Raw genomic sequence first — 27,051 nt, forward strand, 5'->3', positions numbered from 1 at the left:
GAGGTACTCCAAAAGCCTTGCCACAAGGTTTCTGGGCAGTGCAGCCTTATTCCGTCCTCCATGGTAGGACACTTGACCACGCCATGCTAGTAGCAAGTAATCTGGTATCATTGCATGACAAAGCCTGGCAGCGTATGGTCCCAGTGTTTGCTGGCATTCAAGCAACATCGTTCTTTATCTTGCTGTGTAATCCTCAGGAGAGTGATATCGCTCATGGTAATCTGGTTGAAATACGGGAATTTAATTAAGGGGACAGAGGTGGCTGTTCCTACTGGGCTGTTTGCCTGTGGCTGAAAAGAAATCCTTCCCTGAAGTTAGCCAAGAGCGGGGGGGGGGGGGGGAGCGGAATTGGCCCTGAGCTTTTCGCGTTTGGCTAGCAGGGATCTTCCCCGATACCAGCCACGCGGTGGGGGCAGGGGTAAAGCGATCATCCCAGGGAATTCATGGCGGGGGGGGGGGGGAAATGTTAGTTTGGTTCCTGCAGGGATCTTCCCTGATACCAGCCATGCGGTGAGGGGAGGGATAAAGCGATCATCCAGAGAATTGGATGCGGGGGGGTTAGTTTGTTTTCTGCTGCTGAAGGTTAACAGGAAAACCGCAGCACTCAACGGGCTTTGCTTGGTATGTGGGAAAGGAGAGCGCAGAAGACGAAAGACAATGGCTTACCATGGCCGCATGCAAGCCGAATTCTGTTGCCCGGACCTGCGTCTGTGATCTCTAGCAGCAAAGCCACAGGCACTCAATATTAAAAGGCAAAATGCGACCTTGCACGGAAATCACATGTGCTATGAAATGTGAATAGTGTTGTACACCATGAAAGAGTATAAGCATTGTTCTGTAAAATGTATCTTTTTAAAAAATTCTCTCCTTTTTACCCTCCCTCCAGCAGCTGCAAATTCTTCAAGCCTCCCTCCTCCGTCCCGAAGGCTATCTCAGATAAGGCGTTGGAAAAAGAGGACGTGAGACGAGATGTTCGCGGAAATCATGGAATCCACCTGCAGTGAAAGAGCTCATCTGAATGAGTGGAAGGACACAGTTTCAAAGTATAGGAAAGATGCCAGTGAACGTGAGGACAGGAAGGACCAACGTGAGGACATGAGGGACCAACGTGAGGAGAGGAGAGACGCTCGAGATGAGAGGTGGCGGCAGGAAGATTAGGAGGCAGGATGCAACGCTGGGTCTGCTGCGTGAGCAAACAGACATGCTCCGGCGTCTGGTGGAGCTTTAGGAACGGCAGCAGGATCACAGACTGCCGCTGCAGCCCCTGTATAACCACCCTCCCCCCTCAGCATGTTCCATAGCCTCCTCACCCAGACGTGTAAGAACGCGGGGGGTGTGGGGGGGAGAGCTCCGTGCACCCTCCCATTCCACCCCAGTGGATAGCCCAAGCAAAGGGCTGTCATTATTTTAACCTTTTTTTAGTGGCCTTTTCCTTCCCTCTGATCCTCCTCCCAAACCCCACCCAGACTACCTTCACAGTTCTCTCCCTCTTTTTATAATCAATTAATAAAGAATAAATTATTTTTAAATGATAGCGACTTTATTTCCTTTGAAAGCAAGCTGTGATCGAAGGGGGAGGGTGGGTTCCTTACAGAGAATGAGTCAATAAAGGGGGCGGGTTTTCATCAAGGAGAAACAAACAGAAATTTCACACTGTAGCCTGGCCAGTCATGAAACTCGTTTTCAAAGCTTCTCTGATGCACAGCGCTTCCTGGTGTGCTCTTCTAATCGCCCTGGTGTCTGGCTGCGCGTAATCAGCAGCCAGGCGATTTGCCTCAGCCTCCCACCCAGCCATAAAGGTCTCCCCCTTACTTTCACAGAGATTGTGGAGCACACAGCAAGCAGAAATAACAATGGGGAGATTGGTTTGGCTGAGGTCTGACCGAGTCAGTAACGATCACCAGCGACCTTTTAAATGTCCAAATGCACATTCTACCACCATTCTGTACTTGCTCAGCCTGTAGTTGAACAGCTCCTGACTCCTGTCCAGGCTGCCTGTGTATGGCTTCATGAGCCATGGCATTAAGGGGTAGGCTGAGTCCCCAAGGATAACTATTGGTATTTCAACATCCCCAACGGTTATTTTCTGGTCCGGGAAGTAAGTCCCTTGCTGCAGCCGTTTAAACAGAGTAGTGTTCCTGAACACGCGAGCATCATGAACCCTTCCCGGCCAGCCGACGTTGATGTTGGTGAAACGTCCCTTGTGATCCACCAGTGCTTGCAGCACCACTGAAAAGTACCCCTTGCGGTTTATGTACTGGGTACCCTGGTGCTCCGGTGCCAAGATAGGGATATGGGTTCCATCTATCGCCCCACCATAGTTAGGGAATCCCATTGCAGCAAAGCCATCCACTATGACCTGCACATTTCCCAGAGTCACTACCTTTCGTAGCAGCAGCTCAGTGATTGCTTTGGCTACTTGCATCACAGCAGCCCCCACAGTAGATTTGCCCACTCCAAATTGATTCCCGACTGACCGGTAGCTGTCTTGCGTTGCAAGCTTCCACAGGGCTATTGCCACTCGCTTCTCAATTGTGAGGGCTGCTCTCATCTTGGTATTCTGGCGCTTCAGGGCAGGGGATAGCAAGTCACAAAGTTCCATGAAAATGCCCTTACGCATGCGAAAGTTTCGCAGCCACTGGGAATCGTCCCACACCTGCAACACTATGCAGTCCCACCAGTCTGTGCTTGTTTCCCGGGCCCAGAATCGGCGTTCCACGGATAGAAGCTGCCCCATTAACAACATGATCTCCAAAGCACCGGGGCCCGCGGTTTGAGAGAATTCTGTGTCCGTGTCCATGTCCTCATCACTCTTGTCGCTGCGCTGCCGTCGCCGCCTCCTCCTCGCCTCGTTTTTCTGGTCCTGGTTCAGCATAAACTGCACGAGAATGTGCGAGGTGTTTACAACGTTCATGACTGCTGTCTTGAGCTGAGCGGGCTCCATGCTTGCCATGGTATGGAGTCTGCAGTGTTCACCCAGGAAAAAAGGCGTGAAACAGTTGTCTGCCGTTGCTTTCATGGAGGGAGGGGGGAGGATGTACCCAGAACCACCTGCAACAATGTTTTTTGCCCCATCAGGCATTGGGATCTCTACCCAGAATTCCAATGGGCGGGGGAGACTGCGGGAACTATGGGATAGCTATGGGATAGCTACCCACAGTGCAACGCTCCGGAAATCGACACTAGCCCCAGTACATGGACGCACACCGCCGAATTAATGTGCTAAGTCATACATTCGACTTTATACAATCTGTTTCCAAAATTCGAATTCTGTAAATTTGGATTAATCCCGTAGTGTAGGCATACCCTCAGACAAGCTTTTGAACCTCACGGGGCTCTTCTTCAGGCCTAAAAGAGGTAACCAGAGTGTCAGCTAAATACAAGGTGGGTCTGATTGTAAGCATAAGGGGTTAACACATGTTGCAAGGGAACCAATTAAAATGAAGTGGGCAATTAACAGCTCTGCAGTCATAGGACAAAGGAGGGTTAGTATGTTACAAATGGTTATAATGAGCTATAAAACCAGTGTCTCTGTTGAGATCATGATTTTTAGGACAGGTCTACACTAAAAGTTAGGCCGACCCAACTACGCTGCTCAGGGATGTGAAAAAAAACATACCCTTGAGGGGCATACTTAAACTGACCTAACCTCCAGCGTAGACAGCATTAGGTCAACAGAAAAATTCTTCCATCGACCTAGCTACTTTCTCCTGCAGAGATGGAATACCTATGCTGATGAGAGAACCCCTCTTTGCCACAAGTGACAGGGTATTTTTGTCTTTTATCATTTTTCTGTGTGAGTTCATTCTAGAGTGTAGTGATTATCTGGTTTCACCCACATAGTTGTTCTTGGGACATTGATGTACTGGATGATTTATTGTGATAGGAATGTGTAGAACCCATATGTGACGTTGTGCAGTCTATATGGTTTTATACAAATATAAGTGAATGTAAGGTAATTGGGATATGCTTCGTGCAAAAGGTCTCTTGTAAGGTATCATTACAAAGTGCATAATCTACTAAGTATGATCATCTGATTTGTATAAATGTACCACTCTTGTATCTAAAACTAGAAATATAAAACATAACTCTGAGGGCCTATTGTAATTATGTAAAGTGTGGGCCATTAATGATGGTTTGGAATCTTGATGACTCCCATTAACAAGAACCATTGTCTGCAGATGACTGTGTTTACCTGCAAGTCTCCCTGTATATGTGTGTGCTGGCAAGTGAGTAATGAAGTCTTGCAGTGACATGTGATCATGTCACCTGAACTGGAATCCATCTTTAACCTGGTGCTTTTCCAGTGAGGGGGGGGTGGAAACCCAGAGGAACAAAGGATTCCCGCCTTATGCAAAAGATATATAAAGGGGTGGAAGAGAACAGAGAGGGGGAGGAGCCATCATGGAGAATCCCCTAGATAACACCTAAGCTGGAACAAAAGCTGTACCAGGGGAAAGAATTGTGCCCAGGCCTGGAAGGTGTCCAGTCTGAGAAAAACTTACTGAAGCATCTCTGAGGGTGAGATTATCTGTATTTAGTTTGATTAGGCATAGATTTGCGCATTTTATTTTATTTTGCTTGTGACTTACTTTGTTCTGTCTGTTACTACTTGGAACCACTTAAATCCTACTGTCTGTATTTAATAAAATCACTTTTTATTTAGTAATTTACTCAGAGTATGTATTAATACCTGGGGGAGCAAACAACTGTGCATATCTCTCTATCTGTGTTATAGAGGGCGAACAATTTATGAGTTTGCCCTGCATAAGCTTTATGCAGGGTAAAACGGATTTATCTGGGTTTAGACCCCATTGGGAGTTGGGCATCTGAGTGCTAAAGACAAGCACACTCCTGTGAGCTGTTTTTGAGTAAACTTGCAGCATTGGGACAAGTGATTCAGACCCTGGGTCTGTGTTGAAGTGGACTGGAGTGTCTAATTCAGCAAGACAGGGTGCTGGAGTTCTGAGCTGGCAGGGAAAACAGAAGCAGGGGTAGTCTTTGCACATCGGGTGGCAGCTCCCAAGGGGGTTTCTGTGATCCAACCCGTCACACCATATATTTTGAAAGTGTGTTGTGGGAGTGTTGATCATTGTAGCAGTAGAAATGTGTCTGCAGGTTTTGCCAGGACAACAAATGCAAAACCTTATGCTTAATAATCTGTCCCATCTTGTATTTAACTGTGACACTGGTTACCTTTTTTAGATCTGAAGCTCAAAAGCTTCTCTCTCTCACCAATAGAAGTTGGTTTAATAAAAGATATTACCTCACCCACCTTGAAGAAAACATTTTCAAATATTTTAGATGCTAATGTATGGCTTTAAGTACTGCTAATGTTTGATTAACTATTATAAGTATTTTATTCCTAAGGATATGCAACAAGCTTTGAATCAGTTTGAATATTTGAATAATATTTTGCACAGTACACATTAGGTTAATAACTTTACTAATGATTACTCTTTTAGCTTTACAGAGGGACTTAAGTACTGGGGACAACTTTGAATGATGTCTCATTAAAACTGAAGTCCATTTAACTTTCAGATGTGTCTCCTAATTTTTTTGGCCCTAATCCTTCACAGCTCATCTAACACATCTATGGTGCATCAATGAAGTCATAATTCTGAATTTCTGATGTGATATAATATTACAATAGCAGCACACTGTTGTCAGACACAAAATTGTGACTACTCCACAGGATCAAGGAAAACTAGAACACATTTAAAACACTGTTAAATTCAATAAATGATCTAAAACCCCTGAAAAATACTGGCCAAATACATTTGTATTCTATCTATGGTGGGAGAAGACTAAACAAAAACAATTTATTTTACAGCTTGATGAAAGACTATTACTTTGATCAAATAAAGTCTTCTTTACCAAAAAAATATTGATTCATGCTTTCTGTTGTCAAACTATACAACATATGAAGAGGAAATAAATTTGCAAGTAAAAACTATATTTTACAATTCTAAAATGTAGTTTATATTACATTATTAGACTCATTTAGCTTACTGTATGACACTGCATCAATCAAAATGTAGTATTATCCATCCACCATTCTCCTCTTTCTCCCACCAATACACACAAAAGACAGCCAGATATGCAATCTATTCTATTTAAAATACATCCTATATACTGTTTTTAAAAACAGGTTGGGAATCAGTTTTAAATAAGTTTGTCAGTCAATTAATGTTCTGAACCCCTGCTATTGACCCAGTAGTGTACAATCTGTTATTATGCACTGACCTACATATCATCTGTTCCTCGTACTGGTCTGTTCCAGGAAGACAGACAGCTGCAACACTATATCCCTGTTCAACCTGAGGACCATCTGACTTTAATTGTAGCACACAGCTTGATGTGGGTCTGCTTATGAGAAGCCAAAGTATCACACTGTAATAATCTGGAAAAGCAGAAACCTGCCAACACAGGGCTGAAAACAGGGGCCTGGGCTGTCTGGCTGGCTGACGGGCTGCAGGAAATATGATTAATGAGCAAGGTATAATGATATCAGGAACCTGATTAGCACCACAAAAAGGTCACAGATCAAAGCGGTATGCATTTCATGAGCTCCAATCATTGCATAAAATCTGTGGTCTTGAAAAGGTAAACGGAAATGCAAGAGGAAAAAATCTGTATGTGATAGCTTACAAAAAAGAACACTTTTCATAATCATAATTTAGTCTGATACAGGAAGTTGTAAGGAAATATTAAATGAATCAGTGCTGTATTGTAACAACTGTTTTAAATAATATTTCTGAGGCACTGACTTTCAGGTGACTGCTAGTAAATAAACTTATTCGTCATTTTGTTCATTATGCTAACCCCACAAATATAAAAAAAATTAATATTAGTATTTTTGCATAAAATGTGATGGTTTTTATTCAATTGTAAAACAGGAAATCACTAATGGCACTGCCCATAAAAATATTCACAATGGAACCAAGCCTTACTGGCAGAATAAATTTACTTGTTATACACACCCAGCTTAAACTAGTTTGTTAACTAGTTAGTTAAAGGCTTTAATTTATCACTGCAGGGCTGTTCAAAACTTTCTTTGTTTATGAATTACACTAATATTAACAGGGATTTGTGGTATGGCCAGAAGGGCTATTATCAGAAGCAAAGCTCTGAACAAAGACATTTTATATGGTGCCGGTTTTCAAGTTCCTATTTTCTCCCTACCCAAAATGAGTTTATGCCACCAAAAATGCTCTACTGCATCAAATTATAAAATACTTTCAAAATTATACCTTCAGGTAAAAAAATTTTATTGAGCAAAACATTTTTATTTTTAATAATTATTTTGCATTTTCTCTCTTGATGAAAACTATTTTAGGACAAAAAGGTGGAATGAAAACCTTCATTATTAATAAATGCATTATTAATACTGCAAGTTTTACCTACATGCCAGATATTAAGATGGACAGCATAATAACTAACATAAAATCTTTCTAAACTAAATAACTTTAATAAGTCACTTTCATTAATGAACATTTACTTGAAAACTAAACCAAGTGAGAAACAAAAATTAGATATTTACATCTGAACAATAATCTAGAGTTGTAAGAACATATTTAAGTAATTTTTAAGATCTGAAAAATATTTAAACTGAGTTAAAGTAAATTAAAATTTGAAAGTGCAAATGATCCAAGGTTAGAAAAGTGCTGCCAGTTTCAGACCTGAAATAATGTTACTGCATATAATGCAACTAATGTTACAGTTAGTTATATAATAAGAAACATGGTTTTCACTCTAATTCTTTTTTTCTGAAATGATCTTTCAGAGAGTACCAAAATAAAGCAGCACTTACTATATGGATCCTAAGTAGATAAAGAAAAAGCCTAGAATACAAACTGAGAGTATTACTATATAAGATATAGCTCTAAGGGGATACTACATTTAGTGGCCAAGAATTTAACAGTAATAATTAAAAAGCATCTGCTTCCCACTGATCAGGCACTTCATCTGAAAATATAGCACAAGGGAGAGATATCAAGTAGAGCTGCAAAAAGGCAGAGATTATTAGCAAAGGCCTTGGGAAATGAGAGAGGGAGGAAAAGTCAGTCCTGAAGGCAGAGAGAAAAAATGGACGCCGGGGTCAGAAAGGAAGAGAAAAAGAAAGAGTGGGTACTGGAATGTTGAGGAGTATTGTTTATGTCCCCAGTAGGAAAATTAAGATTTATAATTATCACTGGTGCAACCTTATTAGCAGTGGACAAGGCAGATCTGTTGCCACAAGTGCAGCTGGAGTGTTGGATTGTGGTTCTTAATTTTGCCAGTGGAGAGACAGCTTTTATTGTGCAAGATTAGATTATGGGGTGGTAAAAACAACTGTCACTACTACAGCCTCCACTGATGGCCCTAACTTTCCTAGTGTGGACAATGACAGAAAGATGGACATAGTATATGCAAGGATAAAAAATACTGTTGTGAGCAAATCAAGATGCTAAATTACATTGAACAAGTCTGCAGTGGTGTTTTCTGTTCTTAGAATGGTGTTGAATCATCGATGCATGTTGAACTCGAAGTGTTTGAGTATCATATTCATAATACATCAAACTTCATCAAGCCCTGTAACACCCAAAGTTGCACTCGAACCTTGCTATCTGAAGTCTGTGCATGCTTTAATCTTAATTTGGATCAATTTCACATGTACTTTCCCTTAAAAGAATACACCCAAATTGTTCTAGCATACTCTATAATTTAAAATCTTTATAGCTTGTCCTATAACTATTTCAAGTATTAATATTCCTGATTTCCATGACCCTAACATACAAAGACCCAAGCCTACACTCAATAGTATTTCCAAAGGCCATAACAGCATTACCTCACTAGTAAAATGACAGTTAATGACCAATTGCTAAAGAGAGGAAGCTCTGTTGAGTAAGTTCTTTTGCAACGGAGTAAAAAGCTTTAAGACAACCTGTAAAAGATGTTTTTAATTATGTATATGCCCTTTTTGCTTCTTCGTGAGAAAAAGGTTTTAAGTTTTTCCCTCAACAACAGAATAAATGTATTCTTTCTGGTTTGTTTGTTTTTTAAACCTAAGAATTATTAGGAAGGTCAAGTCTGGTGTTTCCTGGTCTTCTTGGAAGACATTTTAGCATCTCTGAAGTGTACAGTGGGATTTCATATCTTAATTAAATATTTTCTATAAGGGTTGCAAAGGAGTAGCTGAGTGGGTCATGGACAGACTATCAATTGTTACCTCGCTTCTCAGCTTTAATTTTTTTAAAAGTCTCTATAAGTTATGGTTGGCAAGAAAGTATGTCCTGAGTGTCGCTGATGGAGAGACCTTTGAGTCTGCAGAGAGCCTGAAACAATAGCTCTGAGGTGTGAACTGTCCCATTCATTTCAGTGGGTGCTAACTCAGATGACAATGATATTATTTTCAAAATAGCCCAGTTCCTTATTTCACTGTTCCAAGCATATAAGAAAGAGAGGAAATGCTATATTCTGAAGACCAACACCAGGGCTTCCCAACATTTAGGAGGGAAAGACTCCCTGGGAGGGATTAGGGGGAAGAGGTGGGACATAGATGATGTATAAATTAAGATGCGTAGGCCTTTAAAACCACATGGCACAATTACAAGCGGGTGAGGGGGGTGATTGTTTTTATTTTTCTGAATGGCAGCTCAGCTTTGGTATGTCTGAAAAATACTCCCTTAATGGAAGGGGTGGGGACACTGACTCTTTAAGAAAGACACCACTTCCCCCAAATGTTCATTAGACACTGGAGTTAAATAAGTGTTTAAAAAAAGCAAATAAAAATATACATTTTAAACAGCCTGGCTGACTGAAAATCAATCAATTTTCAGTCTCTTGTGATAGGATAATTTAATTAGTCCTTCAATCATCGAGTCTTTTTAAGGTAGGCAAGATCTGAACATAAAGAAGAATTATGTAGCGCACCCTACTCTACTTTTTCTTTACAATATCCCCCCACGCAAATACTTTTCTTTACAATGTACAAAGAAAGTTTAAACCAAAAAGAGTGAGGGGACAAGCCTCCCCCGCCCCCACTTTGTAAGAAACCTTTACTCCCTTAGATTGCATCAGATTATCATTTTCAGTAATAGTTTAATGTAAATTCTAGCTATACACAGAAGACAAGGACAAATGGTCATAAGCTATTTTAGTAGAGAAGTTGCAAGAACTGGCCCTCAACTGACAAAAGATGATAGCCATCTTACCAGCCTATTTATGCGAACAAATTCTTCTGGGCTTTTGGTCCATGGTGGAAGTTCAACATCAGATACCACTGTTCCATCATCCATCACACCTAGATTGTAATTGTTGAGGTTGACAAACATCTCTGGGAGATAATAAAATTCAGGAATCAGCTCCTGTATGCAAAGGAAAAACAATATCATGTTATAAATTCTAACACACAACACAGTTACTTAAAGCATTAATGATGGGGGAGGAGGGCAGAGTGCAATAAGAGGAACATTAAACACTCACAGGTAGAAATCCTCTCTCATTACTTCACAAACATTTAAAGCCTCTTCAGATTTGGAAAGCCCTGATCATGCTCTTAACACAATGGAAGGGAGCATTTTTCAGGAAATAGTTCACAATATATTTTGTTGATTAAAAAACATATGTAAAGTGTTTTTGGTTACAGGTTTATCTGTCCAATATTCATGGACAATCTTTTAAAACCATTTAGGTGAGGAACAAATTAAGACCTCATGGTGCAAACAAATTTTGGCTGAAACCTGAGGCAAAACTACTCCTTTCAAGTTTCCCACCAATCCCCACGTTTAAAAGAATAACTACTAAGTGTACAAAGGGTAATCATAACACTGCACACAAGCAGCACCTGCTATAATTGTTATAATGTTGCAAAACAGTTAGTAATAATTAAGGCTACGATTCTGTCATGGGTATTTTTTGGTAAAAGTCATGGACAGATCGCGGGCAATAAACAAAAATTCATGGAAGCCTGCGACCTGTACCTGACTTTTACTAAAAAATTCCCTGGGGAGGAGGCAGACGGGGGACAAAGAGTGCTGCTGGGGCTTGCAGCTGCTCCAGCCCCACCAGCTGCTCCTGCAACAGGGGCTGACTACTACTCCTCCAGCCCCAGAGGGTCTGAACCAACACTGACTGCTGCTCCGGCAGCAGCCCTGGGGCTGGCCACTGGCCAGCTGTTCTGGCAGCAACTGCTCTGAGGCTGACAGCTGCTCCAGCCCTGCCCCAAAAGAAGTCCCAGAAAGTCACGGAATCGGTGACCTCCGTGACAGAATCGTAGCCTTGGTAATAATCCCATTCACTCACACATACTGTCTGAAGCATTCACCATTTGGGCTGAAATTATCCATGTTTGGTCCCTGCTCAAAAGTAAATTTTCTGTAAAGTTTTGAAATCTATGGAGTTATACCAGATTAAAACTAGAGTAATGAAGTTGTGAATCAGGCCCTCTATTTTTTTTTCCATTTCAAAATCCTGCTAACTCAGTCCTGCAAAAAACAGTCTCCAACCAACCAAAGGTGACAAGTCAAAAAGTCCGTTGTTGTTGTTGTTAAGTATTCCACCACTCCAGTACAACTCAACTGGTGGTGGCAACATCTGGAACTTTCAAGACAGATCCTGCAATGCCCTCCATGCAGGCAGACCCCTGCACCCATGTGGAGCACCACTGAAGTCAAAGGGTCTCCCGTGGGAGTGAAGGGGTCTACCTGCATGGAGCTTGTTACAAGATTGAAACTAGAAGTTTTATCATTGTCTATATCTGCGCTGAGTGAGATTAGGACACAGTGATTAACACAGCAGTGGCCTGTCTATACTAAAGCTCTCACTAGCAGAGCTGCAACAGCGGTTACAACAGCAGGAATTTTTCAGAAAAACAATCATGCACACACAGCTAATGAAGTTTGAATTTCTAAGCTTAATTGGAATAATTTAAATATTAAGAGGCACTTCTTTTTTAAAAAAATAACGGAAATTTAAAGCAGACAATGGAACATTAAGAGCCCCGTCAAACACATAATTTCAGGAAAAGTAAAGTTTCAATAGTATAGTTACCTTATTGCAAATGTTAGAGTTTACTCCAGTAAAAAATATTACCTCACCCACTTTGTCCCTCCAATATCCTGGGAGTAACATGGCTACAACAACACTGCAAAACTACTGCATATATGTAATATATATTTTCCCTTTTTAATTAAACGTGTAACTTAATATATTGCAGTCTACTCTGTAATATATATTTACCACATAATATGTAGGATGTATACAATGTGGTCTAGTTAATGTTGCTATTAGAACCATAACTTTTTTTATTTCCAGATTTTTGTAATTTTAACTGGGCAATCCAAACATTATATTTATTTAGAAAATGCTTATGTAGAAATTCTGGGGGTTTTTTCTTTGATGTATTTTAAAGGCATTTTTTAAAATGGGACATTAACATTCAGTCTTAGGAAACATAGCAAGTAAAAGGTGATAATTTGATAGATTTAGAAAAAATTATGCCGCTAAATTGGAGAATTCCCTCCTCCGAATGAATGGATCAATATTTGTAATTGCTTCAGGAAATTAATTTAATAGCAAGCAACTAGTGTAAAATTGGTATTCCGTTTAACAAGTGGAGACTGCATGCCACTTAACAAGCAGAAAAATACAGGCTGTTCTGTTGGCTTTTACGTGCGGTGGACCTGTGTGTAGCTATGTCAGAGGCCCAAGTAGATCAGATTTGAAATCCAGTCTTGACATGGGTCAATGGATCAGTGGTCTCCCAGATACCCCCTCGGGGCTAGCTATGGCAGAGCAGCTTTCCAAACAGCTGAGTGCAATAGGCAGGTCATCAGATTGTGGACAAGGTCAGTCTGCAGTAGCCAGAGCAAAGATAGGAAAGATCTAGCAGGAATTAAGCTATTATCACCTCCATCCTTGTGTGAAACACTGCATGACTTTGAATTGTACATCTTTTTGTTTACAGTCACCTTAATTAACTAAGCAGGGTAAAAATAAGCTTGTATATCAAATGCTTGACAAGTACCTGATAATAAGAAGTTTGAAACCAGTTAGTTGGACAAATAAGGAAAGGGGTTGTAGCAAGGTTAAATAAAAGAAGTCTAATACCAAAGTTTCAGCAATTTCATCATTTTACATCTCACATAAAGAAAGGCAGGCTACTAGTAATTCAATAGCAGAGAAATACATCAACTTACACTACAAATATTAGCACATAGTATGATGCTGAATGTTTTAAACATCAGCTCATCACATATGTTACTGATGACTTTTTAAATATATAAATACACAACTACTCATTTGGTTCTGCAAGATCAGAAAACATTTGGCTTTGTAGAATACACATGGCTTTCATTAGAATATGCAGAAATGCTATGGTGAAAGGTAACAACATAAAAACAATCAATTACTTCTGTTAATTTCCCCAATTAAAAAACATTTTATAGAAATGATTTCATAACTTTAATAACTAGTTTTCAGGAAGATCTCTACTGGTACCATAGTAAAGCTGTTTTTCTTTCTAACAAGCAAATACCTCTCTTAAATATCAGGGGCCTGATTCCGTTGCCCTGACCTAGTGTTGTCATTTACACAGAGGCAAAGTGAGTGCAAAGTAGCTCTAAACTACCATTCTGATTTGGTAGTACTTTACACCCACTTTAGAGTCACTTTGCACTGGTGTAAAAGACTACACACAAAGCAGGGCAACAGAGAATCTGGCATCTTTGCACCTAAAGATAATTTCAACTGAGTCATGTTAAAGGACAATACTCAAAGATTACATCCTTATCACACTTACAAACCTTTACACTTCTGATGATGGCCTCCTTAGCAAGCTCAATATTTTAAAATAATGGTATTGTTTGTGCTGCTACTAGAAGCCTGTTCTGGGGGAGTTCTTACTTGGCCATAAATGTTTACTTCTGACAAAGTAAGTTCAAAAACATTGTTTATGCTACATTTATTTTTTCTTAAAGGGATCATAGCATGTGCACAGTATTGCCCTGATCCTGAAATCACTTACTCATGTGAGTAGTTCTACTGACAACAATGGGACTACTCATGGGATCAAAGTTAGCATGCACCTATGTGTGATAGGGACCAAAATTTGGTTCACCTCCCCCCCAAAGTTTCATACCATATGGGCAACTTCCACACTAAACTGTAATAGCATTTTATTTATCTATTGAATGAAAACTACTATAGAGTTGTTTGATGCTTCTTTTGTTTGTAAGATTTCACAGAGGACTGCGAAATTGTCTGATTATTTTCATGTGGTAGTCCTAAACATTCATCTTGAAAATCACTTCAACCATTTTCTTTATTAAAATACTTTCATGGATTAGAAACACAAGAATAAAATAGTGAAATCATTTTTAATGAAATTCAATTCTGTAGGGTAAATTTTGTCACTCTTACATTCTGTATTATCTCATTCCTTTTGTAGTGCTATTGACATCACTTAACTACTGAGAGTGTCAGGTGTTACTCAATATGAGTAAGGTGATGGAATCTAGCACATAGTATTTAAATAGGCCTTTCCATGATAGACTTCAGATGTTAGGGCTTACTGTGTCAGGAATTTTCATTTCAATGATTTCCATATATGTTGAAATGCAACTTATTTTAACAACTGTCTTTTCCCAAACGGACAACACTGATTTCTAAGGAAACTTGCTTTTTTAATATTATTACAAAGCAGCATCGATGAGGATTATCAGCTGAGCACTGGGAATTGTTTTTAACATATGCTACAGAGCACAGAAAGCAATCTGTTACATCTTATAGAAGCCCTGTTTTATTTTGTCCTTGATTTCTAGATGATAAAGTACCGTATTTTGAAAGAGAAACAGATGAACTGTAGAGGTATTTAGAATCAGTGAGTCAAATCCCCAGCCAGAAAACATTTTAGAAGAGATCAAATTTGGGGCCTAAACTATTTCAAAGTCCCTTTAAGCAATATTAAAGGTCTTACTATCACCAGCCAAAAATACACTAATAAAAGCTACAAAACGCACACTAGAAGTCCAGTCCGGCACTCTTATTGCCATGATTTGTTTCCTTTGCTACAGGACCTAAATGGTGCAGTTGGTACAATTGGTTAAAATACCACTTTAGAAGCATTACATATAATGTCTGTTTCTTCCATATCAATTGGCACACTAGTCTCTAAGTACCCACAGTATCATATCTTTTCTATTACATATCATAGAAATGTAGAGCTGGAAGGGATCTCGAGAGGTCATCTAGTTCATCCCTTCACACAGAGGCAGGAACAAGTATGCCTAAACGAGTGGTTCTCAATCTTTCCAGGCTGATTTGTCTTGCTTTCCCCAAGTTTCACCTCACTTAAAAACTACTTGCTTACAAAATCAGACCTAAAAATACAAAAGTGTCACAGCCCACTATTACTGAAAATTGCTTACTTTCTAATTTTTACCATATAATTGCCAAATACATTGATTGGAATAGAAATATTGTACTTACATTTCAGTGTGATACTTGGGCCTATTTTTCACTTGTGAGGTTTGTCTGAAGCCCGAGCCCCAGGTGGCAGGATTGAAACATGTAGCTTAGCTTTGTGAGGGCCCCTCTGGTATGGGGCCCCAGGCAGTTGCCCTGCTTGCCACCCCTTAATGCCAGCCCTGCACTTGCAATCCCCCTAAACCCCTCCCGTGACGCCCCTGGGGGCTGCAACCCCCTGGTTGAAAAACACTGATCTAGATGAGTTGAGTACTCCCTGGAAGACATCTGTGTATACCCCTGGTTGAGAACCACTGGCCTAGACCATCCCTGACAGGTGTTTGTCTAACCTGTTCTTAAAATCCTCCAATGATGGGGATTCCACAACCTCCATTGGAAGCCTGTTCCAGAGCTTTAACTATCATTACAAAAAACTTTCTAACTATAAGATCTAAACTAATTCTCCCTTGCGGCAGATTAAGGCCATTACTTTTTGTCCTACCTTCTCCTGGACATGGAGAACAATTATTGATCACTGTTTTCTTTACAGCCGCTCTTAAAATATTTGAGCACTGTTATTGGGTCACACCTTAGTCTTCTTTTCTCAGGACTAAATATACCAAGGTTTTTTTTTAAACCTTTTCTTCGTAGCTCAGTTGTTCTAAACTTTTCTCATTATTGTGACTTTCCTCTATACTCTCTCCAATTTCTTCATGTGTGGCACCTAGACCTGGACACCGCACTCCAGCTGAGGCCTCACCAGTGCTGAGTGCAGCGGAACAATTAACTCCTGTATCTTACATACAATACTTCTGTTAATATACCCCAGAATTATACAAGCCTTTTTCATAACTGCGTCCCGCCATTGACTCATATTCAGTTTGTGATCCAGTATAACTCCCAGATCCTTTTCAGCAGTACTACTGGCTACCCAGTTATTCCCCATTTTGTAGCTGTACATTTGATGTTTTTCTTCCAAAGCTTAATACTTTGTACTTGTCTTTATTGAATTTCATTTTGTTGATTTCAGACCAATTCTCCAATTTGCCAAAGTTGTTTTGAATTCTAATCCTTTCCTTCAAAATGTTTGGGACACCTCCCAAGTTTGGTATCATTTTCAAATTTTTTAAAGACATTCTCTAGTCCATTATCCAAGTCATTAATGAAAATATTCATTAGTACAAGACCCAGGACAGACTCTTGCAGAATCCAACTAGGTATGTCATCCCATTTTAACAGCAAACCAACAACAACTACTTTTTGAGTATGGTTTTTCAACCAGTTGTGCACTGAAGTTATTGTAATTTAATCTAAACCACATTTCCCTACTTTGCTTATAAGACTGTCGTGTTTCACTGTGTCAAAAGCTTTACTAAAATCAAGATATACTGTATCTTGCCCCATCTCCTAGGCAGTAAACCTGTCCATAAAGGAAATTAGGTTCGCCTGGCATGATTTGTTCTTTACAAATCCATGGTGGCTGTTACTTATTATCCTATTATCTCTTAGGTGCTTATAAACTGATTATTAAATAATTTGTTCCTGTACCTTTCCAGGTATCAAAGTTAGGCTGATTGTTCTATAATTCTCCTTGTTCCCCTTTTTAAAAACAAGTATTGTGTTTGCCCTGCTTCAATACTGTCGGACCTTACCCATCCTCCATGACTTCTCAAAGATAATCACTAATGGTTTTGAGATTGCTTCAGCTAGTTCCTTAAGCATCCTATTGTGCATTTCATCAGGTCCTGATGACTGAATATATCTAACTTACCTAAATATTAATTACCTCTTCTTTCCCTATTCTGGCTTGTGTTCCTTCACCCTTTTTATTAATATTGTGATAAATATCTAGTCATAATTTATCTTTTTAGAGACGACTGGAGCAAAACAGGCATAAAATAACTCAGCCTTCTTGATGTTATCCATTATTAGTTCTCCTTCCCCTGCTAAGTAGTGGACCTAAACTTCCCTTCATCTTTCTCTTGCTCCTAATGTATTTATAGAACCTCTTTGTATTGATTTTTATTTCCCTTGCTAGGTGTAACTCATTTTGCGTCTTAGCCTTTTTTGTTTTGTCCACATATGGTTGTGCTATTCTTTTGTCTTCAGCTATTTGTCCATGTATCCACTTTCTATAGGATTCTTTTTTGATTTTCAGACTATTAAAGAGCTCCTGAAGGAGCCATATTGGCCTCTTACTATTCTTCCTATCTTTCCTTTGCATTGGGATAGTTTGCTGTTTTTCCCTTAACATATGTTATTTCTCTCAACAAATTGCATTAAATTCTCTTCCCTTCCCCCCTCCCCCCAAGTCTCGGCAGGTTTCCATTCAAGTTCTTAATTTAATTAACAAAGTAATGACCTTTATCACTGGATTGTCAACCTGTTGAAATTCTCTTTCATGTAATGTGATTCTTTTTCTGAATATTTGTTAGTTTAAACAAATGATATATTAACATATTAATTATATCAATGAAAATTATACAAAACCAAAATGTATAAAAAGGTACTATATGTATTTTGATAAATGGCTTGCTGTGCTTTTAATAAGAACTGGATGAAAATTTCCATTCAACACCGATGTACTTAATAGGTGATTACTTAGCAGTTTAAAATTGCCAGCCAACACCAATTATAGGTGTATGCAAATATTTTACTCTATTCTGTAGGATATACTGAGGATGCATGGGGAAATTATGTAATGCTAATCTCTTACTAGGAAAAGAGAGGCAAAAATAAAAAAAACAGGTTGAATATATAATTTCAGCCTTTTCCCCCATGTCATTTAAAAAGTGGACTAAATTACATTTTGAAAATAATTAGTGATGGGGAAATAAAATTTGGTAGCCCTTGTAACTTCTAGACTATGAAGCTTCTTATTCACAGAGAGTCCAAAAAATACCAAAAGGGTAATTTACATGAACAAGAAAATTGTAGGGGTTAATATCCATGGACAAACTGCATATAAGATGATTAAACTGATATTAAACTACAAGTGAAATCAGATTTGTGTGTGCTTAATATGGGAGAGGGAAGATTAAATGGTGAATCTTCCTAAAGGAGTTGCCTCCCCCAGTGGCTTGAAGTACGGCCGATATCACATATGAATGTATAACTAGCAGTCAGTTGTACCCTAACAGCTTTATCTGACCTAAATAAAAAAATGAAAGAACTGTTACAAATAATATGAGTGATAGGGGATCTCTTTTGGAAAGTATCATTTAGCAACAATTATCCATATAGAAGTGACTTAAAAGCAATATTTCCCGGTACTCCCATTTCCTCATGCATCCTCTGAGGTCTCAGCAATCAGACCAACCTCGGAACAGTTGAAAGGACTTGGAACTTCCATGAGGAAATCCAGATGAACATAGGCTATCATATCCAGAAATCTAGGATAAGGGCAATGAGGCACTATAAGGATGTCTTAAATTCTGCATAGCCTAATTTTTCATGCACCTATGGGATCAAGCAAAGGGAGGCAGCAGATCTCAGAGCATCATCCAGTCCCAACACAACACATTAATGTAGAAGTCAAAGACCCAAGTGCAAAACCAAGGACACTTCATTGATAGTGCCTGTGTGCATTGAGTATAAACTAATTAATTTACTGTTCATGCCTAACACCTCCTGACTGAAATTCCACACCCTAAAAAATAGGTTTTTCTGGCTGAGACTGTAGGTTGTTTTTACCTCTGAGGCATATCACCAATGGCACTACCAAGACCTTGGCAGAGCTTCTGGGTGCTGAGCAAAAGCCAAGATGAAACAACGGGAGAACTTAACTTTCGTCTGGGTCTACATTTTCAGAATGCATAGTATGCTACCTCAGTACTGCTAATACTGTGGGCTAGACAGGTTTCTCCAAGTTTTCAGAGCAAGTAACCTCCTTCCAAGCTACGAAATGAACTCCAAGATTAACCTTAACCATGAATGAGAAAAAAATTGTAATCATAATCATACCAGAATAGCATCTAATTATGAAGTTTTGAAAAGTAAATTTTGATGAGAAAGGAAGCCCAAAATTATTAAAATACAAACAATTCATTGTAATGGATAAGGTTGTTTTGCTACTGGAAGATGTTCCCCATGATTCTGAAAGCACAAAATACACAACCTACAATTATTTTAAAATCAGCAGCAGGTTGTGATACAAAGATATGATGATAAAGGTAGAATAAGAACTTTAAAGACTTTTGCAACTAAAGATGAGTGGCGCTCCTTTAGAGACAGAAACTAAGCAGACGCTGGCCATCTAAAGAAATTAAGTTGCAGGGTCTTGTTCCAGGACAGGTTTGTTTTGCAATCGCCCACTCACTGTTGCCAAGTGAACAGCATGTTGGATGAAAGGGTTATTAATCCATCTCTTTCCCCTTTGTGGGTTATCTAAAGATAATCCCACACCAGGTAAATCCTAATGGTTCCCAAATGGTTCTTCAGCTCCCTCATAGCACAAAACAAGAACAAACAAAGCCAAGTTTCCTTCCTGCACATGGGAAGACCAACTTCTACATTTTCTGATAGATGTGTCTCCCTGTTGTGCATAAACAGAACATATTTTATTCTGCCTCTAGAGAAGAGTTCAGCTCATTTAGGTGTCCAAAGATGTCAGTAAATTAGGTTAAGCATGCCACCCAAGATGAATTATTAAAGGTCTCAGCAAGTAGAGATTTGATTGTGATGTGGAAGGCTTCATATCTTCAGCAGAGAGCATTTCAGACACACTAGATAATATGGTTTTGAATCTGTGTAAAACCATTTTGTATTTTCTTTTTCTTTTCCTTTCTGAGCCATCACTGGAAAAACATTCCATTGTCCTTTTCATGAAAAAAAAACCAACACCACCACCACACTAGTCTTATATAGCACTTTTCACCCCTAGATCGCTAAGCACTCTAAAGGAAGTATCACTATCCTCTTTGTACAATTGGGGAAACTGAGGCACTGTGCGGTTAAAAGCAGTTTGCTCAATGGTAACAGATGTCAATACATAGTAATAGCAGAGTTGTGAATAATAAACCTTGGTCTTCTGGTTTCCCGTATAGTATCCAGCAGAACCAAACGTAACGGCTATTATCTTGGTCATTATCAGGGAATGAACCCATCACCTCCAAAGCTAAGCCATGAGCCTCTACAGCTTAAGATAAAGGATTAAGTCCCCTAGTTGGCAGCTGTAATGGACTGAGGGCTTATCTACACTTACAGCACTGCAGTGGCCCAGTTGCACCGCTGTAGCGTTTAGTGAAGACGCTACCTATGCTGATGGGAGACCTTCTCCCATTGACATAGTCATGTCTACACTGGGGGGTTAGGTGGATATAACTATTGTCGCTCAGGATTTTCTAACCCCTGAGCAACATAGTTATACCGACATCAGTTGGTAGTGTAAACAAAGCCTTATTCTCTGTAGAACAAGCACAGAGAGCAGGGCCAGCTCCAGGCACCAGCGCAGGAAGCAGGTGCTTGGGGCGGCCAATGGAAAGGGGCGGCATGTCCGGGTCTTCGGTGGCAATTCGGCAGCGGGTCCCTCAGTCCCCCTCGGAGGGAAGGATCTGTCGCCAAAGAATGAAGCGGCACAGTAGAGCTGCCGCCAAAGTGCCGCCGATTGTGGCTTTATCTTTTCTTTCTTTCTTTTTTTTCCCCCCCACCGCTTGGGGCGGCAAATAAGCTGGAGCCGGCCCTGACAGAGAGAGAGAGATGCATAACACACACTGAACAGAGGGTTATGCAAATTCTAGCAATTACTGAACTACTTATGCATTGCCATCATGGAAGTCCCGGTAGTGCCCATGAAGCTTCGTTATTATAACCAACACATCCAATGTTTTAGTTTGGTGACATGTTTTCTATGTGTTTTGCTACTTGCACTTTGTCTACCACAATAATGATTTTTGACCTGTACTGTTTTGCATAAGATACATCTGCCAATTTCAGACTATTATTTGCAGAGGTTCTAGCAGCTTGCTGAGCATGCGCACATCTTCTACCAGCTGTGGTTCTCAAGTTACAGCAATATGGTTGTCTTGAAGGGATGTGCCATTACAGGACTACTGTACAGACTTCTCTCTCCCCTCCCCCCCACCCCATGTACATTTTTTCACAGTCTCCAAAGACCTACAGTTTAAGAAACCCTGCTCTGGAGGTCTTTATTTGCAGGAGCCTTGAAAGTTCTCACTCCATTATTTCAAGTATGACTATAGTTATAAAACTTCACCTGCTCATGGTCAGAGTTAGAGGTTTTGAGAGAAAGAGTCACAAAATATTTTTTTAGTCTGGACAGGGGTCCCCAGCTTTGAAAGTTTGACAAACCCTGCCATAAGGTACCACAACATACTCAGTGTGACAATAAATTGCAGATTTGATGGTGTCATTTGAACAAACATGACACTTTCACTTGCGGAGAGGCTGATGAACTGGAGGTCAGAAGAAAAAAGATGTCTTTGCAAACTAGGCACCTTTTCTATTTGGCTAATAAACCTTGCAGGATCTTAGGATTCTTCAGCAATTTAGCGGAGGTTCAAGTTTCTTTACTATGTTGAACTCTCACATCAAAGATGGGGATTCAAGTATGCACTCTTTCTCCTCCTTCCCCAAATTTTGTATTAGAAAGAGAGACATTTTAACAGATAAAAACTGAGTGGAGGACTAAGGCCTGGGGCCATACTGTATATTTCCAATGGTTATACCATAAATAATTTTATTTTTAATGCCAAAATCTTATTTATAGTAAAATCATATTAATTTTCAGCCTCCTCCTACGCTTCCTCACCTATTGAAATAGTCTGTTGCCCACCAGGGACACTACTGACCAGATGAAAAATTGACTGTTTTAAATGTCAATTAGGCCTTGTGCCCCCCCAAAAAAGTGTATCCATTTTCCAGTACCAGTTTATCTTGTGTAGATCATCCTTAAGAGCCTGAGGCAGTCCACACCAGTTACAGCAGACAATGAGTAGTATTTTGCTGAAGCACAGAGGCACTTTACCCATGAAAGCCAGGGTCATAGTAACACCGACCCAAACTATGCAATGCTCATCAGTTTAGCCTTGCAGCTAGCTCACCAAGAAAGCATTTATGTGCATGAGCATTAAGCTACTAAATGTTTGCTGCCACCAGCCTGATTCAGGATAATGAGTGAATCTCCTTCAGATGATTCACAAAATACTCCAACACCAGTTATGAATCCAGACACCCAGTGCCATCATAATCTTGCTTTGCCTTACAATGCTAATGTGATATGACACAAAGGATACAAGATTGGCTTCCATTTCAAACAACCCCCCCACCAGGGACATTGGAGTAGGAGAGGCAGTTCAATCTGCCCACAGAGACGTTAGATTTCCCAAATTTTATACATGAATATAAAATACAAGGTGTTTTTATACATTTTTCCCCTAGTACTCCACAACATGCATGCTGGTCACCAAAGCTTAGGGGTCAGCTAACAGAATGTCTCATAACTCCATGATTCCATGCAGTAAATCAAATGCTCATCCAGGAAACCAATTTAAAGAAAGTACATTTTGGGATGTAGTTGTTAGAGCTAAATTTCAGATATATTTTTAAATACATTTCTTCTGGTTTATCAGGGAGGTAGTGGGAGAGAGGTATAAAGGGAAAAAAGGTGTAAGCTCCTTGATGCTAGTTATTTCCAAGTGACACTGGAGTCTCTCTCTCTCTCTCACACACACACACACACACACTTAAAATCCAGGAAAAATACTATTTTTACAATATCAGGTAAATCAAAAAAGAGTATCTCTTTCGAAATGCCACAAAGCACTATGCAATATTTATGGTGCGTAACAATTAATTACTAGAAGCCCCAGTCATGGATCAGGATTCCATTTTGCCAGGTGCTGTACAAAAACAGAACAAAAAGACTTCCCCTGCTCCAAAGAGCTTACAGTCTAATCACAGTTGTGGAGTACCAGTAAAACCAAATTTGGGGGTGTTTTATAAATACATATAAAGCAATGTGGTTTAAAAAGTAATTAATAAAGATTCATATTATCTTTCAGTCTTCAACTATTAGAATTCAGTGTTGTATAATATATAAAACTGAGGAAGATTGGTCAGTCTAATTATCCCTTTCACTCTTCACAGGTAACAGCAGACCAAGCACTGATTATCAAACAGACTGAAGTCATGCTATATTATGAATTTTCAAGATATGTTGATTTAACACTATAATGTAGCTACATAAACAAAAGATGACAAATCTTTTCATACACATAGGTGTGTATTCATTCACTCGTTTGTAGAAGAAACATGGTTACAGGCATGCCTCAGAAAAGGTAACCTGAGCATTCACAAACCTGCTGTATTTGACATTGCATTGTGCAACTTAATGCAATCCCAGATCAAGAGCATTTTCCTTCCTAAAGATTGCAGAACTATCCTTATTTGCTATTTTATACAGCAGCTCAAAATTATCTGCACTGACAGTCTAAGTGTAGTTAACAGAGTCAAAGTTCATGTCTGTCCAATACCTTAAAGGTAGTTCTATAAAATTAAATATGTTTTTTATTCATCAGAACAGAATACTCAGCTCTGAATAAAAAAATATGTTCCGCATTTTTAAAAGCATCAGTGCTGAACTGATAAGTAAATAACAATGACAGAGCAGCTTGGCATTTGCAATTTGCACTTTCTTCCAATTTACAAACTAAGTATTAATTTGCATTGCTTAAAGATATAGGTAGGGAAGAGCTAGGTAACAAGGTTTAATGCAATGCATCACCTCTTGAAATCTAAATGTGAAAGGTTCAACGAAAGGTTATACTGCAATTCAAGATTAGTCTGATGCTTTGATCACAAATCCCAAGGCTTTCATGGCATAATGACAAGGATTGGTTGTGACCACACATATGCTTTAGTTTTCTTTATTGAAGTGTGATACCAACTGACACAAATTGCACCAAAACTAGCCCATGTGATTCTTTCGTGTAACTTCCAATGCCTCCAAACAAGATACTATGGCTTCCAAATTACATAAGGGCAACAGATAAAAATAGTTCAATGCCAATGAATTATTTGTATTTATTTTTTTAAGGAAGCCAACATAATTCCCCCTCTCAACTTTCTATTCAATGGCTCTGAATGTTCAGTAACTTCTCAACCAGGAAGAAGAGTAAACCCCTTTTATATTTTTGTTCTCTGTCTCAATATCTCCTGTTGTAGCTGTTCCACTTTGTATAAATGCTTACATATTCAATGGAACAAGGTCTTGCAGTTGGGGGTCTCACATCCCATGTGAGTTTCCCAACCAGAGGGCTATAGAATCAGTCATTCACTCACTCTTTCTCAATGAGTGATTATTCATTCAAAGTGGAAAAGCTCCAACAGCAAAGACAGAGACACTCCACCTTCCTGCCTGAGAATACCTCATTGCCCAATGATTAAGGCACTGTCCTGGAAGGCAAAAGAACTGGGTTTGAGTCCATGCTCTATATCAGTCAGAGTGGGGACTTGAACCTGTCTCCCCCACATCCTGGGTGAGTGCTCGAACCAGTGGGCTATTGTGTAAGAGACCTCCTTGTCCTCCACAGTTTTTTGTGTGAAATGACTGACCTGGTTTACATGCCTATCTACAGGAGAGGAGTCCCCAGGGGAGGGAAATGCCTCTGCAACTAACTTCCTCCCATTAGGCCCCACCCCTATCTATTGGCTAGGTTAGGTTGCTCCCCACTCATCATGTTGGCTTTTGTGAATCCCATTCTTGGGCACCTAACTCTTCCCAGGCATTGTATAGGGAGCTTGGGTGCCTACCTCCAGATTGTGGATTCCACTAGGCAGCAGGTCACCTAAAAGTTTGGCGTTGCAATGCTCAGTCTAAGTCTCTTTTATGGATCCAGTCTTTAGCAGCTGTTCCCACACCAGGACCTACTATAGAGACTACCTGCTTTCCTGAAATTCACCTGTTCAAAGGAGCTCTAGCTGGCCTTTGTAAGGACTTTTCAGGTTACCACCTGACCTCTTGCCCCACAGCCTCAGAAGAAAGGCAATTTACCCATCACAGGTGGCACTGTGCCCATCTCACAATAAAGGGGCCAGATACCCTGTGACAAGTGCACAAGAAACTTTTAAATCTAAAGGGGAAATATGATGAATATTCCAGATGAAGTCTGGATTTAGCCTTTGACTTTGGTTAGAATCTCACACACAAAGTAGTGAAAGTAATGACTGTCTGAAAAAAAAAATTATATATTTTTAATAATGAAGTGATATAAGATATTCCCCTTAATTGCAGAGACATTTTTGCTCCATCGCAATCCTGTACCCTTTTCTGTGATCACAGTCACAGTAATAATACTTAATACACTTATACAAGTATTTCCTTTTCAATATGCTTCAAATAATTGACATCCGCCTTGTGAATGAGGTATCATTCCCATTTTATATATGTAGAAACTGAGGCAGAAAGGGTGAAGAATTTTTGTTGGACTGAATACAGTAAAAAACAAGCTTCACAAAACAATCTTACCCACAGTAAAACAGCCTACATAAAGGAAGAGTACTTAAATTTAAATGTGCACAAGCCAGTCATATTAAGTGTCCTGGGGCATCATTTATAAATTGTGAAAGTTTTTTGTATGCTGTCTTCAGAAAGCACACAGCACACTGGAGAAATAAACATTTTGGAGCTATTCAGAAGTTTATTAAACATTGCAAAACATTTTCCACAGGAGCTGAGGTTAGAACACAATGTAGGCTGCTATATGAAGAAATATGGGGAAATTCTGCAAGGGCAATATCACCATTTACTTTGTTGCTCTTGGTTTAAATTATTTACATTTAAATTATTCATCACTTCAGTTTTGTATAATTTGAACACACAGGTATAATAATGGAAATAGTTCCTAAGAGAATATGGCATTTTCAATATGCCATTTGCACTCAAATACTATGTTACCATGGGATTGTTATAAGAACACAGATGTAAAATTATTTGGCGCCTACATTATAGCACATGACAATGTCTCTTTACTAAGAACAATATAGTTTTAGATTCTTTTTAAAAATACTGAAAAAGGGTGGAACTGATCCTTCAAGTAAATTGTTTTGTTAAACATACCAGCTTAAGGAAAAAAAAAAATCTCAACACTTCCAGCAGCTAAGGATGTCACAGGGGGTTCAGAGAACAATAACTCATTAGACCCACTTACGAGGAAAAATTAAGAACGCTAAAAATGCACAGCTTGGCTAAAAGACAACAAAGGAGGAACCTGATCACCTATAAACATATGAAGATTATTATTATTTGAATTACATTAGCACCACGGGCCCCAACCACGATCAGATCCCCACTGTTCTGGACACTGTAGCCTGTAAGTATACAGAGTTGCTTCCTTCAAGTATAAAGATAAGCTATACGTATAAGGCAGTAATGAAAAGGACCTACAGGCATTTAGCGTAAGAATCTTTGTTGGGGGGAGGGGCTGTGTCCCACCTCTCCCTCTCTATACCCGCTCATAAGCCGACCCCCTTCTCTGGTGCGTTCCTTTTTTACTAAAAAAAATTCGGCTTATGAATGAGTATATACTAATAAATTTGAAACAGAGGGTCCTGTGGCACCTTTAAGACTAACAGAAGTATTGGGAG

The 27,051-nt window shown here is 39.5% G+C and overlaps 1 protein-coding gene across 1 annotated transcript in view; it reads right to left on the reverse strand.

Moving 5' to 3' along the window:
- LRBA (LPS responsive beige-like anchor protein) overlaps positions 1 to 27,051 on the reverse strand; it is a 558,096-nt gene that overhangs the window by 118,397 nt on the left and 412,648 nt on the right. The window contains exon 47 of the mRNA XM_024207579.3: positions 10,197 to 10,349. Coding sequence (XP_024063347.2) covers positions 10,197 to 10,349 — 153 coding nt within the window. The remainder of the gene's footprint in view (positions 1 to 10,196; positions 10,350 to 27,051) is intronic.

The sequence above is a fragment of the Terrapene carolina genome, unplaced genomic scaffold (genome assembly GCF_002925995.2).
Source record: "Terrapene carolina triunguis isolate 2854851 unplaced genomic scaffold, T_m_triunguis-2.0 Scaffold66, whole genome shotgun sequence".
Taxonomy (NCBI): Eukaryota; Metazoa; Chordata; order Testudines; family Emydidae; genus Terrapene; species Terrapene triunguis.